The sequence below is a fragment of the Mobula birostris genome, chromosome 1, assembly GCF_030028105.1.
Source record: "Mobula birostris isolate sMobBir1 chromosome 1, sMobBir1.hap1, whole genome shotgun sequence".
In the NCBI taxonomy this organism is placed as follows: domain Eukaryota; kingdom Metazoa; phylum Chordata; class Chondrichthyes; order Myliobatiformes; family Myliobatidae; genus Mobula; species Mobula birostris.
In genome coordinates, this window is record NC_092370.1 from 81,357,313 (window position 1) to 81,377,404 (window position 20,092).

General features: G+C 45.4%; 1 protein-coding gene across 1 annotated transcript in view; it reads right to left on the reverse strand.

Moving 5' to 3' along the window:
* Window positions 1-19,646, reverse strand: part of stk3 (serine/threonine kinase 3 (STE20 homolog, yeast)) — a 487,842-nt gene extending 468,196 nt beyond the window's left edge. The window contains exon 1 of the mRNA XM_072258090.1: window positions 19,526-19,646. Coding sequence (XP_072114191.1) covers window positions 19,526-19,548 — 23 coding nt within the window. The 5' untranslated portion in view covers window positions 19,549-19,646. The remainder of the gene's footprint in view (window positions 1-19,525) is intronic.
* Between the last annotated feature and the right edge of the window lie 446 nt (window positions 19,647-20,092).

A 20,092-nucleotide genomic window follows, 5' to 3' on the forward strand; every position in this document is an offset into this window, starting at 1 on the left:
GACAATGAGCAAGGAAAGGATGCTTGAAGTACAGGAGACCCCGGGAGATGTGCCTCTCGTAAACAGGTTCTCCCTCTTGGAAGCTGTCGCGACAGAAGACTGCCAACCTGAGAGGCGGACGGGTCTGCGAGTCAACATTTGGCGCTGAGGCAAAGCCGAGGAGACAGATGTCAAGCAGAGCCGTGGTAGTAGGGGACTCCATAGTGAGAGGTACAGAAAGGGGTTTCTGTGGCAACAGGTGAGATTTAAGGATGGTGTGTTGCCTCCTTGGTACCAGGATCCTCAAGAGTGAAGGTGAACATCCAGAGGTGGTGGTGCATGTCGGCACAAATGACGTGGGGAAGAAGAGGAAAGACATTCTACAGCGCGACTTCAGAGAACTCGGAAGAAGGCTGAAAAGCAGGACTTCCAGGGTGGTTATCTCCGGTTTGCTTCCAGTTCCCCGTGCTGGACTGGTCAAGAACAGGGAGATAATGGATCTGAATGTGTAGCTGAGGAACTGGTGCAGGAAGCAAGGATTTACATTCTTGGACCACTGGGGTATGTTTCGGGGTAAGGATGAATTGTACAAAAGGGACGGGTTGCACCTTAATAAGCGGCGCACCAACATTCTGGCAGCCGGGTTTGCCTCTGCAACACGGGTGTGTTTAAACTAAGTAGTGGGGGGGGGGGGGGGGAGGGACGAACTGGAAACATAAGGATGGAGATAAAGGGAAAGTGAGAATAAGAAAAGTTAAGAATGACAGCAGAATCAACAGAGCAGAAAGCTCAAGAAGGGATCACACAGTATGGCCAAGTGATATAGGAATTGATATGGGAGGTGAGGGGAGTAATGAATTAAAAGTATTGTATATGAATGCACGGAGTATAAGAAATAAAGTGGATGAGCTTGAGACACAGTTGGAAATTAGTAAGTATGATGTTGTGGGAATAACAGAGACATGGCTTCAAGTGGACAGGGCCTGGCAAATGAATATTCAAGGATATACGTCCTATCGAAAGGACAGGCTGATATGCAGAGGGGGTGGGGTGGCTCTGTTGGTGAGGAATGATATTCAGTCCCTTGCGAGGGGGGACACAGAATCAGGAGACGTAGAGTCAGTATGAATAGAACTGAGAAATTCTAAGGGTAGAAAGACCCTAATGGGAGTTATCTACAGACCCCCAAACAGTAGTCTGGATGTAGGGTGTAAGTTGAATCAAGACTTAAAATTGGCATGTCGCAAAGGTAATGCTACAGTTGTTATGGGGGACTTCAATGTGCAGGTAGACTGGAGGAATCAGGTTGGTACTGGACCCCAAGAAAGGGAGTTTGTGGAGTCCCTCCGAGATGGATTCTTAGAACAGCTTGTACTGGAGCCTACCAGAGAGAACGCAATTCTAGATTTATGTTGTGCAATGAACCGGATTTGATCAGGGACCTCGAGGTAAAGGAGCCATTAGGAGATAGTGACCATAATATGATAAGTTTTAATCTACAATTTGAGAGGGAGAAGGGAAACTCGTAAGTGTCATTATTACAGTTGAACAAAGGGAACTATGGTGCTATGAGAGAGGAGCTGGCCAAAGTTCAATGGAACAATACCCTAGCAGGGATGACAGTGGAACAGCAATGGCAAGTGTTTCTTCGAATAATGCAGAAGGAGCAGGATCAGTTCGTTCCAAAGAGGAAGAAAGACCCTAAGAGGAGTAAGGGGAGGCCGTGGCTGACAAGGGAAGTAATAGACGGTATAAAAATAAAAGAGAAGTATAACATAGCAAAGACGAGTGGGAAACCGGAGGATTGGGAAACTTTTAAAGAGCAACAGAAGGCAACTAAAAAGGCAATACGTGGAGAGAAAATGAGGTACGAGGTAAACTAGCCAAGAATATAATGGAGGATAGTAGAAGCTTCTTTAGGTATGTGAAAAGGAAAAAAAATATTTAAGACCAAAATCGGGCCCTTGAAGACAGAAGCAGGTGAATTTATTATGGGGAACAAGAAAATGGCAGACGAGCTGAACAGGTACTTTGGATCTGTCTTCACTAGGGAAGACACAAACAATCTCCCAGATGTAATAGTGGCCAAAGGACCTAGGGTAATGGATGAACTGAAGGAAATGGTGTTGGATAGGCTGTTGGGTCTGAAGGCCGATAAGTCCCCGGGACCTGATGGTCTGCATCCCAGGGTACTTAAGGAGGTGGCTTTAGAAATCGTGGATGCATTGGTAATCATTTTCCACTGTTCTATAGATTCAGGAGCAGTTCCTGTGGATTGGAGGGTGGCGAATGTTGTCCCTCTCTTCAAGAAGGGAAGAAGAGAGAAAACAGGGAATTATAGACCGGTTAGCCTGACGTCAGTGGTGGGAAAGATGCTGGAGTCAATTATAAAAGATGAAATTATGACACATCTGGATAGTAGTAACAGGATTGGTCCAAGTCAGCATGGACATATGAAGGGGAAATCGTGCTTGACTAATCTTCTGGAATTTTTTGAGGATGTAACTATGAAAATGGACAAGGGAGAGCCAGTGGATGTAGTGTACCTGGACTTTCAGAAAGCCTTTGATAAAGTCCCACATAGGAGATTAGTGGGCAAAATTAGGGCACATGGTATTGGGGGCAGAGTACTGACATGGATTGAAAATTGGCTGGCTGACAGAAAACAAACAGTAGCGATTAACGGGTCCCTTTCAGAATGGCAGGCGGTGACCAGTGGGGCACCGCCGGGTTCAGTGCTGGGACCGCAGCTGTTTACAATATACATTAATGATTTAGATGAGGGAATTAAAAGTAACATTAGCAAATTTGCCGATGACACAAAGCTGGGAGGCAGTGTGAAATGTGAGGAGGATGTTATGAGAATGCAGGGTGACTTGGACAGGCTGGGTGAGTGGGCAGATGCATGGCAGATGCAGTTTAATGTGGATAAATGTGAAGTATTTGGTGGTAAGAACAGGAAGGCAGATTATTATCTGAATGGAGTCAAGTTAGGAAAAGGGGAAGCACAACGAGATCTAGGTGTTCTTGTACATCAGTCACTGAAAGCAAGCATGCAAGTACAGCAGGCAGTGAAAAAAGCTAATGGCATGCTGGCCTTCATAACAAGGGGAATTTAGTATAAGAGCAAAGAGGTCCTTCTGCAGCTGTACAGGGCCCTGGTGAGACCACACCTGGAGTACTGTGTGCAGTTTTGGTCTCCAAATTTGAGGAAGGACATTCTTGCTATTGAGGGAGTGCAGCGTAGGTTCACAAGGTTAATTCCCGGGATGGCGGGACTGTCATATGTCGAAAGATTGGAGCGACTGGGCTTGTATACTCTGGAATTTAGAAGGCTGAGAGGGGATCTTATTGAAACATGTAAGATTATTAAGGAATTGGACACGCTGCAGGCAGGAAGCATGTTCCCGCTGATCGGTGAGTCCAGAACCAGAGGCCACAGTTTGAGAATTAGGGGTAAGCCATTTAGAATGGAGTTGAGGAAAAACTTTTTCACCCAGAGTGGTGGATATATGGAATGCTCTGCCCCAGAAGGCTGTGGAGGCCAAGTATCTGGATGCTTTAAAAAAAAAAAGAGATGGATAGAGCTCTTAAAGATAGTGGAATCAAAGGTTATGGGGATAAGGCAGGAACTGGATACTGATAGTGGATGATCAGCCATGATCACAGTGAATGGCGGTGCTGGCTCGAAGGGCTGAATGACCTACTCCTGTACCTATTGTCTATTGTCTACTAATGTAGATCTTTCATAACAGCGAGGTTTCATAAAGCAAACGTTCGAAAAGCGGGGGGACACCTGTATAGTATCCTCTGCATCTCTTTATCTTAAAAATGTTCAGAAAATATATGAACTTAAATACAAGGCAACTCAATTATAAACATAATTGGAATCAAATAGCCCATAATCTTCGCAAAAAAATAATACAGGTCAAAACTTGTGTGAATACCTTTAAGTGATGATACTCTTCCTAGGCTTAGAAATTTCCAGATGTAATTCCCACACCAGAAGATTCAGCCTTCAAACCCCACTGCAGAATATCAATGCATAATCTATACCGGCATGAAGTAGTGCAAAGGGAGTACTGTACTGCAAGATAAGGCACATAAATATAACAGAGAAAAAGATCATCAACCCCATCCAAGCAACATACAATCTCAAGAGAGTGACAAAAAAATCTAAAGGGTTTAAAATGGTTTAAATCTGGGTTCCATGTTGGTCACTATCCAACAATATATTCAGGGCAGCTGGTGTGCAGCACCTTGGATGATGTTACGTTATTCACCAAGTTTACACACATAACTGTTCATCTTCAGGATTTAATGTGCTATTACATTACATGTAGTTTTGCCTGCCTAAAAAAGATTAAACTCCCTTAAAGAGGCCACAATGTTTCAATGATAGAAATGATTACTGGAATGAAAAGTCTACCCTACAACAGAAAAGTTCTGTAGAACTGGCCTTCATTCAATAGAGATTCACTTCAAGAATTCCTGAAGTTTTTCTAACATCTCCAACACACAAGATGAGAGTATGTAGGAGAACCTTAATCAAGCAGCTTGCAGTAGTTCAAAGTAGCACACCACTTTTTTTTAATGATTACATACCAAGTGGAATACTGAAATTGTAGTTCCATGCAAGAACAGTCCAGCCTTAATGCAATCATCTGCTTTGGATCCTCCATTTTACATAGAGCAAGTACTAAGTGCTGTCCTTTACTGATGTCAAAATGGTCTGATGTGTAGCAGATCATCTCCACACCATCAGTGAAACAGTCATTTCAGCTCAGATTTTGTAGCAAGATAACTTTCACTGTAGACACATAGCCTTCACTTACACCTGTATAAGTTGCATGCTGTAATCATTAGGTCTGTCATCAACTACGCATGTGTTGGCAACAAATAGTGGATCAAATGCAGCTGGTACAGTAAAATATCAAAAAAAAAGAGGCCATCATTTACACCAGGCATTCGCTTACATGATTTGTTGCCAAGACTGACATACCTGCTGCATATTCCGCTGAAGCAGAATAACTTTTGGTTTCAGTACAGAGCGGAGAAGACGAGCTGCATCTAAAAGCAATGTGACCAAAGGCAATAGTACTCTGTTCACAGAAAAGGCTGAAATCCTAGCAATCAACTTACTGGCCTCTGGGTAAGAGAACACGATAAAGGTGGCTCCCTTTGAGCACACCACTTCATCAAACCGCCCTACAAAACTGCAGACACTGCCTGCAAAATGGTGCAAATATTTCTGCAACATCTGACATAGAATCATCTTTACTCTCACTATCAATTAAGTCCTTACCTTGCTCCAAAGTTACAACTATACCTGCTGCACATACAAGGTATCAGTGAAATTTTGTCCCTTAATGAGATACAGTTCAAATTGCTCCCTCAACATACTTGACAGATATAAAATGCTGCAACAGGCTTTCCCACAAATGGAAGTTCATCAACTTGAAAGATTTTGCTTCCATCTCAAAATCTGCCATGCTTGATGAGTATTTCTAGATTTTCTAGTGTTATTCTGGATCATCCAACTAATGAGATTTAAGAGGTAAATTCTAAGCTGATACAGCAGTAAAGAACACAGAGTATAGTTGTGGAAGGGAGTCCTAGATGAGACATTATGATGTCTTTCCTAACTCCAAATATAATCAAAACATACCACGGCATTAATCAAAAAATTAGACTTTACTTGTTGACCTCAACAACATTATTACAAGGTAAAAGTTTCTAGTGCACCTTTCATAATATCAGGAAGCCTTGAGCACTTCAGGCAACAAAGCAACTTTGAAGTGTGCTTGTTATATGGTAATTTCTTGGGGTTGAGGAGGATTGGCTTTGACTCCCATTCTGTGGGTTCTATTTAGTCTTATGTCTCCATTTTGTTACTCCAGCCAGGGTTCTGAAATGGCTGAGGTCAGTGTGAGATCTATAGACTGCCAAAATTAAAGCAACAAGTCAACATAGGACAGCCAACATGGCTTTGTGCATGGTAGGTCACGTCTAACAATTCATACAGAATTTTTCAAAAAGTTACCAGGAAAGTTGATGAAGATAAGGTAGTGGATGTTTTCTACATGGCCAACCATACAGCCTGGTATGGAAACACCAATGCACTTGAACAGAAAATCCTACAAGTAGTGGATACGGTCCAGTTCATCACAGGTAAAGTCCTCCCCAATCACTGAGCAGATCCACATGGAGCTGTGACACAAAAAAGTAGCATCTATCATCAAGGACACCTCACCACCTCAACCACCCTGGTCATGCTCTCTTCTCACCGCTGCTATCAGGAAGAAAGTCGAGGAGCCTCAGGACTCTCAGGTCCTGATGAAGTGTCTTGGCACAAAATGTCAACTATTTACTCTTTTCCATAGATGCTGCCTGGCCTGCTTAGTTCCTCCAGCATTTTGTGTGTTGCTCAGTAATAGTTGTTACCCCTCAACCATCAAGCTCTTGAACCAGGGGGAATAACTTAACTCACCTTCATTTGCCCCATTACTAAACTGTTCCCACAACCTATGGACTTACTTTCAAGGACTCTTCATCTCATGTTCTCGATATTTATTGCTTACTCATTAATTATTTTTTTCTCTTTCTGTTAGTATTTGCACAACTTATCTTTTGCACACTGGTTGTCTGCCTTGTTGGTGCAGTATTTCATTGATTCTGTTTAGGTTATTGGATTCATTAATTTTGAATGGAAGAAAATGAATATCATTTCAACTTTTTTAAAAACTTTAATGCATACAAGTGTGAAGTGTTGCACTTTGGGAGGACAAACCGGAATAGGACTTACACGATGAGCAGATGGGCACTGATTAGTGTGGCAGAGCAGAGGGATCTGAGAATACAGATCCATAATTCCTTAGAAGTGGCATCACAGGGAGATTGGGTCGTAAAGAAAGCTTTTGGCACATTGACCCTCATAAATCTAAGTATTCAGTACAAGTGTTGGGATGCTGTGTTGAAGTACAAGGCATTGAAGTCTAATTTTAAGTATTATATGCAGTTTTGTCACCTATCTACAGGGAAGAGATCAATAAGATTGAAAGAGTGCAGAGAACATTTACAAGGATTTTGTCAGGACTTGAGGACTGAGTAGTAGGAAAAAGTTGAATAGGTTAGGATGTTATTTCCTGGAACGTAGAAGAATGAGGGGAGGCATACAAAATTATGAGGGATATAGATCGGGTAAATGCAGGCAAGATTTTCCACTGTGGTTGGGTGAGACCAGAACTAAAGGTAATGGGTAAAGTGTGAAAGGTGAAATGTTAAAGGGGAAGAATACGAGGAGGAATTTCTTCACTCAGCAAGTGATGAGAGTATGGAACGAGCTGCCAGCAGTGTGATGGATTTCAATATTTAAGATACATTTGGACGGGTACCTGACTGGAAGAGATATGGAGGGCTATAGTCTGGGTGCAGATCTATGGAATTTGGCTATTCATTAGTTTGGTATGGACTAGATAACCTGAAGGTCTGTTTCTGTATTGTAGTGTTCTATGACAGTGCCATCACAAATGTTTCTTCTCCATTCTGGACAGTCGTGGGCTAATAGGCAAATCAGAATCTTTGAGAACATCCTCGAATTGTACTTTTGTTCTCATAGAGATTTCGTGCCACATCAACCAAGCAGTTTGAAGTAGGCAGGAGGATGTGATCCAACCAGCAAGTCTAGCTGAAAATAATTAAAGGCTCATGCTGGGATGCTTGGTGGGAATCAGAATTAGGTATATTATCACCACCTTTTATGATGTGAAATTTGTTGCTCTGCAGCAGCAGTAGAGTTCAAAGGCATAATATTACCATAAATTACAAAATAAATATAATCGTGGTACAGTGGCATCTGCACTAGACTTCAAATTCTGGGTTTGAACCTCGCCAGTTCCTTGCACACTTTCCATCCATGCTGGGCCAAGCATCAAACTAGCAACTCAGCCTCATTAAAAAAAAAAGACAAATACTAAAGAAACAGCAAGGGTGCCCACCCGATGCGCCACAAGGTGCAGAGCGGAACTAATGATCAAAATGAATAAATTGAGAATAGGAAAGAACGTGTTCATGGACTTTTCAGAAATCTGATGGCGCAGGGGAAGAAGCTGTTTCTGAGCCACTGAGTGCGGGTCTTCATATTCCTGAACTTCCTCCCTGACAGTGGCAACAAAAAGAGAGCACGTACTTAGCTAAGGAGGGTCCTTACCTTCTTGAGGCTCTGCCTCTTGAAGATGTCCTTAATGGTGGGGAAGGTTATGTTCGTGATCGAGCTATCAGAGTCTACTAGTCTCAGCAGCATCCTGCAATCCTGTGCACTGAGGCCTCCACACCACGCTATGATGCAACCAGTCAGAGAGCACACCACGTACGTAGATTATACACTAGTGGCCACTTTATTAGGTACACCTGCTTGCAACTATCTAATCAATCATATAGGAGCAACTTAGTGCATAAAAGCATGCAGACATGATCAAGAAGTTCAGTTTCAAAGTACATTTATTATCAAAGAATGTATAATTACACAAACTTGAGATTTGTTTGCTTTCAGACAACCACAAAGCAAAAAACCCAAAAGAACCCAACTTTAAAAAAAAGACCAACATGTGATGCAGAGAAAAAGGGGGGGGGGGGGGGGAAGCACAAGTCATGCAAACAATAGAAGCAAGCAACAACATTCCACACCAAAATGAGGTCTTAGATCCGAAACCCAGAGCAGCCCAGAGTATGCCCAAAGTCTCGGTTCATCATATTAGTTGGCACAGAGCACAGCAGCCGCGGCAGTCTTCATAGCCTCAGCACCACGGAGGGAGGAATGAACATCACAGCAGAGCGAGCAAAATCAGTTCTTGCTGCTGATCCTGATACCCTGTCTTTCCAGTCTATTGGGGCTGGCATTTAAATTGTCGAAACAGCATATCGTACCTCACATTAGGACTCGGGCACCACTGCAGTGAAAGGCTCTGGGCCTAGACCACAACACCCAGCACTCACTCCAGGCACAGATTTTACCGCCCAGCCCGAAGTTGCACTTGATTTTTCCTGAATTGGCTTGGCACCCAGAGCAATCCATCAGGCCAAATATCAGAATGGGGAAAACATGCGATCCAAGTGACTTTGACCATTGTTGGTGCCAGTCAAGCTGATTTAAGTATCTTAGAAACTACTGATCCCCTGGGATTTTCATGCACATCAGCCACTAGAACTTAAAGAGAATGGTGCAAAAAACATATAGTGAGCAGTAGTTCTGTGGGCAAAAACACATTTTTAAGAAACTAGGTCAGAGGCGAATGACCAGATTGATTTAAACTGACAGGAAGGTGACAGTTCCTCAACTAACCATACACCACAACAGTGATGTGCAGAAGAGCATCTCTGAATGCACACACATCGAACCTTGACGGTACCTAATAAAGCGGCAATCTAGTATAGAACAGTACAGCACTGTACAGGACCTACGACCCACAATGTTGTGCCAACCTTTTGACCTACTCCAATATTAATCTAACCCTTCCCTCCCACAGAGCTCATAACCATCCATTTTTCTTTCATCCATGTCCCTTTTAAATTAGTCTCCTAAATGTCCCTAATGTATCGGCCTCACCCACCATCCCTGGAGTGTAAGAAAAACTACTGCTGACATTTCCCCTAAACCTTCCTCCAATCACCTTAAAAGGATGTCCTTTGATATTAGCCATTGCTGCCCTAGGAAAATGAGCTGGATCTCCACTTTATCTGTGACTCTTATCATCTTTTATACCTCTATTAAGTCACTTCTCATCCTCCTTTGCAAACAGCTCACTCAACCTTTCCTCACAAGATATATTCTCTAATCCAAGCAGCATCCTGGTAATTATTCTCTGCAGCCTCTCCATACTTCTACATCCTTCCTATAGTGAGGTGACCAGTACTGAACACAAAACTCCATGTGTGGTCTAACCAAGATTTCATAGAGCTGCAACATTACATCATGAATTCAATTCCCTAACTAATGAATGTCATTACATCACATGTCTTCATATTAACTTATTCTATTAACTTATTCAGCAACTTTGAGGGATCTCAGGAAATGGTTCCCAAGATCCCTGTTTCTCCACACTTCTAAGAATTCTACAATTGACTTCGTACTTTGCCATCGTGAACCTTCCAAAATGTGGCAATTCACATTTTTTAATCCCAGCGGATTATCAGCACCCAATAGCCCACCATGAAGAACATCTACTATAAACACTGCCTGGGCAGGGCAAAAAACATTATTAAGGATGCATCTCACCCTAACCATGGACTTTTTACTCTCCTCCCATCCGGTGGATGGATAGATAGATATACAGATAGATAGATATACTTCATTGATCCCGAGGGAAATTGGGTTTTGTTACAGCCGCACCAACCAAGAATAGAGCGTAAATATAGCAATACAAAAACCACAAACAATCAAACAACAAAATGCAAACCATGCCAGATGGAAATAAGTCCAGGACCAGCCTATTGGCTCAGGGTGTCTGACCCTCCATGGGAGGAGCTGCAAAGTTCGATGTCCACAGGCAGGAACAACCTCCCGTGCCGCCCAGTGTTGTATCTCAGTGGAATATGGCCCAAGTCCAATAGTAAAAAGTTCAATATCCGGTCTACAAACACGTTCCTCGATCGTAATATGACCCGGATTGCACCATCTGTTGTTAACCAGAACAGTAAGCACCCAACTCCTTTACGGTTACTGCTCTCAGTGCACTTCCAGTCAGCCCGAACGGTCTGGAAGTCCTCCATGGAAAAGATTTGATCGGGTATGTCCTTGTGCAGCCCCGTTCCAGTAAAACACATAACACTGCTCTCCTGAAATGTTCTCTGACGCCTGGCTAGCGCCGTGAACTCATCCATTTTATTACCCACCGAACTCCTCTTCTCCATAAGTCTCTGTTGTCTCGACCCGGTCCTCCTTCCTCGCCTTCGTGACCCTCCTCCGCATCCTCTGTGTGTTTTCCTCCAGATTTCAGCAGGGGTGTCCGCTGCTCTGCTCGCTAAACCGGCCGGCATAAACTCAATCAGCTGGTCCCTGGAATAAACAATGCGACCATGCTTCTGCCCTGCTAATGAGATGTGTCGGCATGTAACTATTTCCAGCGCTAAAAACCCAAATAAAACTCTCTCAACCAGCATGTTAGAGAGGGTGCAGCTTCAACGTGTTACCGTGAAAAAAAACAAAAAAAAAACTTAAATTGAAAAAGTAAGAATACTTGTCGGAACGGCTGTAACAGGCTGCATGCACGACTGGTGCACGCACACCAGGCGCTACAGGAGCCTCCGCTCCTGCACCAGCAAGCACAGGAAGAGCTTCTTTCCTGAGGCTGTGACCCTGCTGAACCTCACATCACAGTGCTAAGTAGTATTGCGCCCATATTGTACTGTCTCAGTACTTTTATATTTGTGTGCTGTGGCACTTACTTTTTATTCACAGTTACTTTGTAAATAATACTATTCTTTGCATTTCTGGTCAGATGCTAACTGCATTTCATTGGTTTTGTATCTGTACTTGGCACAATGACAATAAAGTTGAATCTAATCTAATCTAATTTGTCACTTCTCAGCCCCTCCCTAAAGTCCATGATCAACTCCGTGGTCTTGCTGATATTGAGTGTGAGATTGTCGTTGCAACACCGTTCAACCAGCCAATCTATTGTACTCCTCATCGCCATCTAAGATTTTACCAAACACTGGTTCACTTATGCTAATAATGAATTTGGAGATTTGGAATGATCCCTGGACATGTCTAGTTCAGTGGTATTAATACGCCTCCCCCCCCCCACCCCCCGTAGTCCTTCCCTCCTGACGGTTAGTCCTCAACCAATCAGGTTTCTGCTCTCCCACCTTGTTTACAATTGCATTCCAGTTCTTACTTGGAGCGAAACCTTTGTTTTAAATTTTAAAGAATTTTAACGAAGACAAAGGTCTTGCTCTAAGTAAGAACTTGAATTCAATTTTAAACAAGGTGGGAAAGTGGAAGCCTGATTGGATGAGGACTAACAAATCAGCAGGAACGTAATATGCCACCAGACTAGACATGCCCAGGCATCATCCCTGATGAAGATCACAGAATTTGTCATTGAAACATAGGTTATAATCGATACATGTATTGGCTGGAAGCCCAAGAAACATTTATTCAACGTACACGCCAGAAAAGCACTAGATCCTTTTTTTTAGGAAAAAGGGGGTTCAGGTCTAGAATTTCAGATCTGTGGTGGCAAAGTTAATTTTCCACACAGCTTTTAAATAAACACAAGAGATTCTGCGTGTACTGGAAATCCTGAGCAACAAACACAAAATTCTGAAAAACTCAGTAGGTCAGGCAGCATCTATGATGAGGAATTAACAGGCCAAGGCCCTTCATCAGGTCATAGGTGCTGCCTGACCTGTTGAGGCATTTTGTTTATTTAAAGTAGGTGTTTGTTTTGTTAAATATTAAAGGCCAAATATTATATTGTATAATAAAATCTCCTTGCACAAATATCAATAAACAATTATCTGTCAATTTCCATTGGCTTCCTGGGGTGAAACTAGTAGTCTGTTTTCTTAAAAGACAAGGGTATCTGATTACTGCAGAGAGGTTACAGTTTACATGGAAACACTCTCATCCCCAATGCCCACTGTGGTAAACCATATATGTGCTGTAACTGTGTTAACTGTCTGGACACGCCCCTCTGCTGACTGCCCCTGTGGCTCCTCCCACAGACCCCTGAATAAAGGTGATTTTGCCTTGCCCCTCCCCCTCAGTCCGGGGGCAGACATTCACCATGGAGGTCGTATTGTACAGCAAATAAAAGCCTTTCAGTATTTTACCCAACTTCAGTCTTTTGGAGTTATTGAAGGTGCTTCAATTTTATTTGCTGTAATTTTAAAGCATGGAACACGCCGAGACCCAACAAGTTAGATCTCAATCCGCAATCGTCTGAAGCTGGAAATGCTTTCGAACTCTGTCTGGCCTGCTTTGAATTGTACCTACAGGAGGTTAAAGCGACCGACTCCACAGTGAAGCGCAGAGTTCTGCTCTCCAGGGTCAGTCCACGGGCCTATTCGCTGATCAGAGACCAGCCGAGCTACGACGGCGGACAATACCTGCGGCCGATAAACAGCGTCTATGCGCGACATCATTTAGCGACTCGAGACCAGCGGTCTGGGGAATCAAATGCTGAGTTCGTCCGGGCCCTACGGACGCTCATGCGAGTCTGTAATTGCCAAGAACTGACAGCAGTACAGCATGCAGAGCTCCTAGTGAGAGATGCCTTTGTCACGGGGACCAGGTCAGTGTATGTGCGCCAGCGGCTGTTGGAAAAAGTTGATCTTACCTTAAGTTCGGCGATCGAGCTGGCCGACACGCTGGAGGCCGCTCTGCACAACTCTGAGGCTCTCCAGGCACATGATCCCCCGACGGCCTCGTGGGCACCGCAGACCCCACAACCCGCCGGCGAATCGACCATGGCTGCTGCCAGTCGTGACTCCCCGCAACCCACCAGCAAATCGACCTCGGCTGCTGCCAGTCGCGATTCTGCGAAGTGTTACTTCTGCGGACTCAAGAAGCACCCCTGGAAACGCTGCCCGGCTTGACAAGCTACCTCTCCAGCTGCGGAAAGAAGGGCCACTTCGCCAAGGTCTGTAAGTCCAAACCGCGAGCAGGATCGAGCAGCGCTGCGTGCGAGACATGGGGGTCGCCATCTTCCCTGCACGCCGCCACCACGTGCAAGACATGGGGGCCGCCATCTTCCCTGCACGCCGCCACCATGTGCGAGACATGGGGGCGGCCATCTTGGTCGGTGCCCCCTCCCATCGCCTACGACCAACAGGTGCTCACAAGGGCACCCCACCACACCGGACCAAGACAGCAACTCTACCCTGGCCTCCGTGACCCTCGAACAAAGCGCCCCCCACCAGCTCGCAAGGTCAATGATGGACATCCTGGTGGAGGGGCGCAGGACAAGCTGCCTGTTTGACACAGGCAGCACGGAGAGTTTTATCCACCTGGACACGGTGCAGCATTGCGGACTCATGATATAGCCAGTAAGTCAGAGGGTCACCATGGCTTCCCGGTCGCATACAACAGACATCCGGGGGGGCTGTGTAGCGACGCTAGTGGTGCAGGGCACAGAATATCGAGACTTTACATTACTGGTCATGCCTCAACTGTGTGCCCCTGTGCTATTGGGGCTCGACTTCCAGAGCCACCTGAAAAGCATGACAATGGAGTATGATGGGCCCCTCCCACCAATTACTGTCGTAAATCCCCAGTTTTGTAGGGATACGTCACATACCCCGCTACTGATCACACACCCACCCCGACCCGCACATCCCACCCAACATCATGCCTACTGCCGCACTACCGACGCCACTTGCAGCCTCTCCACCCTCAGGATCCTGCCCCCACCGCTGTTCGCCAACCTGACCCCCGACTGTAAACCTGTGGCAACTAAAAGCAGGAGGTACAGCGCGGGGGACAGAGCTTTCATTAAGTCGGAGGTGCAGCGGCTGCTCAGGGAGGGGGTCATTGAGGCAAGCACAAGTCCTTGGAGGGCGCAGGTGGTCGTTGTTTGGAACGGGGAGAAAAATAGAATGGTCGTGGACTATAGCCAGACCATCAATAGGTTCACGCAGCTCGACGCGTACCCTCTACCCCACATCGCGGATATGGTCAATCAGATAGCACAGTACAAGGTGTACTCAACCATAGACCTAAAATCCGCTTACCATCAGCTCCCCATCCACCGGGAGGACCGCCCTTACACTGCCTTCAAGGCGGACGGCAGGCTTTATCAATTCCTGCACATCCCCTTCGGTGTCACAAATGGTGTATCTGTCTTCCAGAGGGCAATGGACCGGATGGTGGACTAGTGCTAACTGAAGGCCACATTCCCCTATCTGGATAACATCACCATCTGTGGTCACAACCGCCAGGATCACGACAACAACCTCCAAAAATTTCTCCAAGCGGCCAAAGCTTTCAATCTCACCTATAACAAGGACAAGTGTGTGTTCGGGACCACCTGACTTGCTATCCTTGGGTGTGTCGTGGAGAATGGAGTCATTGGCCCTGACCCCGACCGTATGTGCCCCCTGTTGGAACTCCCTCTTCCCAACACCCTCAGAGCCCTCAAAAGGTGCCTGGGCTTCTTTTCATATTACGCCCAATGGGTCTCTAACTACGCAGACAAGGCCCGCCCCTGGTCAAGTCCACCACATTCCCCCTCTCAGCTGAGGCCTGTGCGGCCTTAAGCCGCATAAAAGGGGACATTGCCAAAGCAGCAATGCATGCGGTGGATGAGACCATTCCCTTCCAAGTAGAGAATGACGCCTCCGACTTTGCACTAGCTGCTACCCTCAACCAGGCGGGAAGACCGGTGGCGTTCTTCTCCCGTACCCTTCAAGGCCCTGAAATTCGGCACTCCGCGGTGGAGAAAGAGGCCCAGGCCATAGTGGAAGCTATTAGGCACTGGAGGCACTATCTCGCCGGCAAAAGGTTCACCCTGCTAACTGACCAGCGCTCAGTCGCATTCATGTTTATTAACCAACAGCGGGGCAAAATCAAAAATGGTAAAATTCTGAGGTGGAGAATCGAACTCTCCACCTTCAACTATGATATCATGTACAGTCCTGGGAAGCTCAACCAGCCCTCCAATGCCCTATACCAGGGAACATGCGCCAGCACACAGATCGACCGGCTATATGCCCTACATGTAGATCCTTGCCACCCGGGAGTCACCCGGCTTTTCCACTTCGTGAAAGCCCGGAACCTGCCCTACTCCCTTGAGGAGATCAGGATGATGACCAGGGACTGCCAGGTCTGCGCAGAGTGCAAACCGCACTTCTACCGACCCAAAAAGGCACAACTCATCAAGACCACCCGCCCCTTTGAGTGACTGAGTGTTGACTTTAAGGGCCCCCTTCCCTCCACCGATCGCAATGTGTACTTTCTTAACGTTATCGACGAGTACTCGTGGTTCCCCTTAGCCATCCCCTGCCCCGACACCACTACCACGTCAGTAATAAAAGCCCTGTGCAAGCTCTTCACTCTGTTTGGATACCCATGCTATATCCACAATGACAGAGAGTCCTCGTTTATGAGTGACGAGCTGCGCCAATACCTACCGGCTAAGGAAATTGCAACCAGTAGGACCACGAGCTCTAATCCCCAGGGGAATGGACAGCTGGAGAAGGAGAATGCCACGGTATGGAAGGCCACACTCTTAGCCCTCAGGTCAAAGGGACTGCCAGTCTCCCGCTGGCAGGAGGTCCTTCCCGAGGCACTCCACTCCATCCGCTCCCTGTTATGCACGTCCACCAATGCCACCCCTCATGAGCGGCTCTTTTCTTTTCCCAGAAAGTCGACCACTGGAACCACCCTACCAACTTGGCTGACGTCCCCGGGGTCAGTGCTGCTCCGGAAACATGCGAGGAGCAATAAATACTCCCCGATGGTCCAGAGGGTTCACTTACTTCATGCGAATCCCCAGTGTGCCTATGTGGTTTTATCTGATGGGCGGGAGGACACGGTCTCCATCCGCGACCTGGCGCCCGCAGGAGCACCGGGCCCCTACCCTGAACACTCCGTGGTGACTATTAACCCTGTATTCACCAATGTATGTACCCAACAGACACCGCGCACTCCAAGCCCTACACAGACACCACACGACACTCCCATACCGGGCATGGCATACACACACGAGGGATTACCGACACTTAACGTGCTGACACCTCAAGTCAGGCCGGAGCCAGCACAACCGCTGTCGCCGGTGCAATCACCCGCGGTGCTACGTAGATCACAGCGACGGACTCGACCGCCTGATAGACTTAACCTGTAAATATACTTGTTTTAAATATTGTCAGTCATTTCACCCCGCGGAACTCTTAAAAAAAGGGAGGGGTGAATGTGGTAAACCATATATATGTTGTAACTGGGTTAACCGTCTGGACATGCCCCTCTGCTGACTGCCCCGTGGCCCCTCCCACAGATCCCTGAATAAAGGTGATTTCACCTTGCCCCTCCCACTCAGTCCAGGGGCAGACACTTAGCTTGGAAGTCGTATTGTACAGCGAATAAAAGCCTTTCTGTATTTACCCTACCTCAGTCTTTTGGAGTTATTAAACCCACCCTTCTTTTTTCTTCCTGCTTTCTTTCCCCCACTCTTTCACTTGTCAACTTATGTGTTCCTCTTGTTCCCAATCAAAAGTGTGTTACAACCAATTTGGTCTCCATAATACAAAGTGTAATTAATTGATTGCCTTATATTCAATTCATGTTATGGAAATATGCTTTCCAGCACAACCATCAGTATTTCAAAACAGAGGTAGGTTTACTTTTGGATATAAATTTAGTGCAGGGAAATGCCATCAAGTTAAGATCATAATCATATTGAATGATAGAATGAGGATGAAAGACTATTCAGTCTTGTATGTCTATTATGTGTTCATATTCTAGAAAGAATGAGAGAAGCTAACTGAGTTTCAGTTTTGTGTTTGAGTTAACAGATGGCTTCACTAGCAGGGCTGCATCAGACAACTGATATAGAGCTTGAAATAAATGGTCTCATTAATCGATAGCTACAAGATCAAAAGTACAACAATGTCAAACATTACAAAGTAATACAGCAAGGAAACAGGTCCGTCAGTCTAACTCAGCCATATTAAGCTTTTGGTCCATATCTTCAACCTTTCCTATCTACGTAGCTGTCCATCAAGTCTGGCATCAAAAACCAAAAATCATGGATATTAGAACTCAAATAAAAATAGAAAATATCATAGTCCTGAAGTGTAAGTGGAGAAAGTAACAGTTAACATTTCAGGTCACTGACCTTCCATTAGATTACAGATGAACAATCACTGACTTAGGTCATTGACTCCCTTCAAGAGTGCTACCTTCAGTACTGCCTGTGTTTTCTGTTTCTAAGTCTGCAATCAATCTGGTTCAGTTTGAGACAAATACCAGTGAAAAGGATTGGTCGCTTAGAGTTTGTGATCACTGTCTCCTTATCCAGTACTGAATGTCAGACCATTCACAATGGCCAAAGAGGAATCATACTATTTATTACCTTCATCTGAACTTTAATAAGAACCCCCCCCTTCTCTAACATATTGTATCTTTTATCCTGGTTATTGACACCACTGTCCTGAGACAGGAGATGGAGAAAAAACTGAAGAATAACACCGAATATTATTATTTTTACCTTTTAGAAGTTTATAAAATTACAAGAGGTATTGATAGGCACACAGTCAGAATTTTTTCCCCAGGGCTGAAGTACCAAATGTTTGAAGACATAAATTTAAGGTGAAGGAGGCAGGAAGGAGCAACACACACAGAATACTGGAGGAATTCAGCAAAGTTGTGCAGTATCTATGGAGGGGAATAAAGGTGTGGGTGGTGGAAGCAGATCTGACAGTGACATTAAGAGGCTGTTAAACACACAAATATGCAGGGATAGAGGGATATGGATCATGCACAGGCAGAAAAGATTTAATTTAGCAAAAATTTGGTAGAACACAGCAGATCAGGCAGCATCCATGGAAACGAATAAACAGCTGACATTTCAGGCCAAGAAACTTCATCAGAACTGGAAAGGAAAGGGGAAGATGCCAGAATAAGGTTAGCTGAGGGGGTAGAGAACAAGCTAAAAGGTGATAGGTGAAGCCAGGTGGGTTAGGGAGAGGGGTGCAGTAAGGAGCTGGAAGGTATTAGGCAGGAAAGGTAAAGGGCTGGAAATGAAGAAATCTGATAGGAAAGGAGAGTGGACTATGGCAGAAAGAGGAGGAGGGCAGCACCAAGGGGAGGTGGGATCTGCAGAATCTCTTGGCATCATGTTCAGCACAGACATGGTTACCCAAAGGGCCTGTTCCTGAGCTGTGCTGTACAACATCACTTCTACTTAAATTAATTAAGGTCTGTCATGAACCTTGTGGCCCATTATGCCAGTTTCCGTGGCATGAAGCGACTGAGAGTACGAGACTTCCCCCAGACTAGGACGCCAGTCTATCGCGAGGTTAACCCCCAGCATTTTTGCCGGTACCCATTCTCAGCTGGGTAGACTGGAGCATTGTGTGGTTAAGTGCCTTGCTCAAGGACACACACGCTACCTTGACCAAGGCTCGAAACCACGATGACCTTCAGATCACTAGTCCAACGCCCTAACCACTTGGCCACATGCCACACTACTTAAATTAATGACTATTTTTAAAAGTTTCTATTTTAGCCTTAACAATGATTATTTCTACGTATTTCAAATATTGATTTTGTCTAATTCAGCTTTGTTCAAAATAATGATCATTTATATTTGAATAATGTTTTTAAATAATGAGCGTTTTAAGCAATATTCAAATCAGAAACTGGTCTCTATAACAATCGTGAAAAAAAAAGCCAGACGGAAATAAAGTGGAGAGCAAAAACAAAACCACAACTTGTCTGTGATTGCTGGAATTCTAGGCAAGTTTTTCTTCCTACAAGCACCCGTCAGATGCCAGGGCTCGCCCCCCTCCTCTCCCCGCGTCTCCCAGCCAGGGGGAAGGTCACTACCTTTTTGGCGCCGGCGGATCCATTGCAGCGATTTAAATCGGGCAAACGGTTGGGCTCGGCCGTAACAACGGCCCCCTTTCAAACCCGCGTCCTCGCGGCACACGGTCACTACCCAGCCTGCCCAACGTCACCACGGTCAGCTGCTGTGGTGGCCGCCCACCTTCTACGCCAATGGCTCACCAGCTGCCTTTGCGCCACTTCTTTGGCTACAGCGGCCTGTCAATCAATTTCAGCACGGCAGGATCATCGTGGTTGGGAATGTCAGACCAGAATGAAGGATTCTGGGATCAGATGACATGTTTATGGTTTACTTACGGTTTGGGATTTGGAGAAAATGATGCAGGAATGTCTTTTGTGAGTGTGTCTTCTTAACCTAAGTCTCCAGCCTTAATAAGAAAAGAAACTCAATTATACAGTGCCAGCGTGACCAATGATTAGGTGACATATTCATCATAGTTTATTTATTGTTTGGGGTTTGGAGGAAATGATGCAGGAATGAATTGTGTGTTTTGTAACCAAAGTCTTACTAAAGCATTACTAAAAAGAAAGACGTGATTGTAGAAAGGG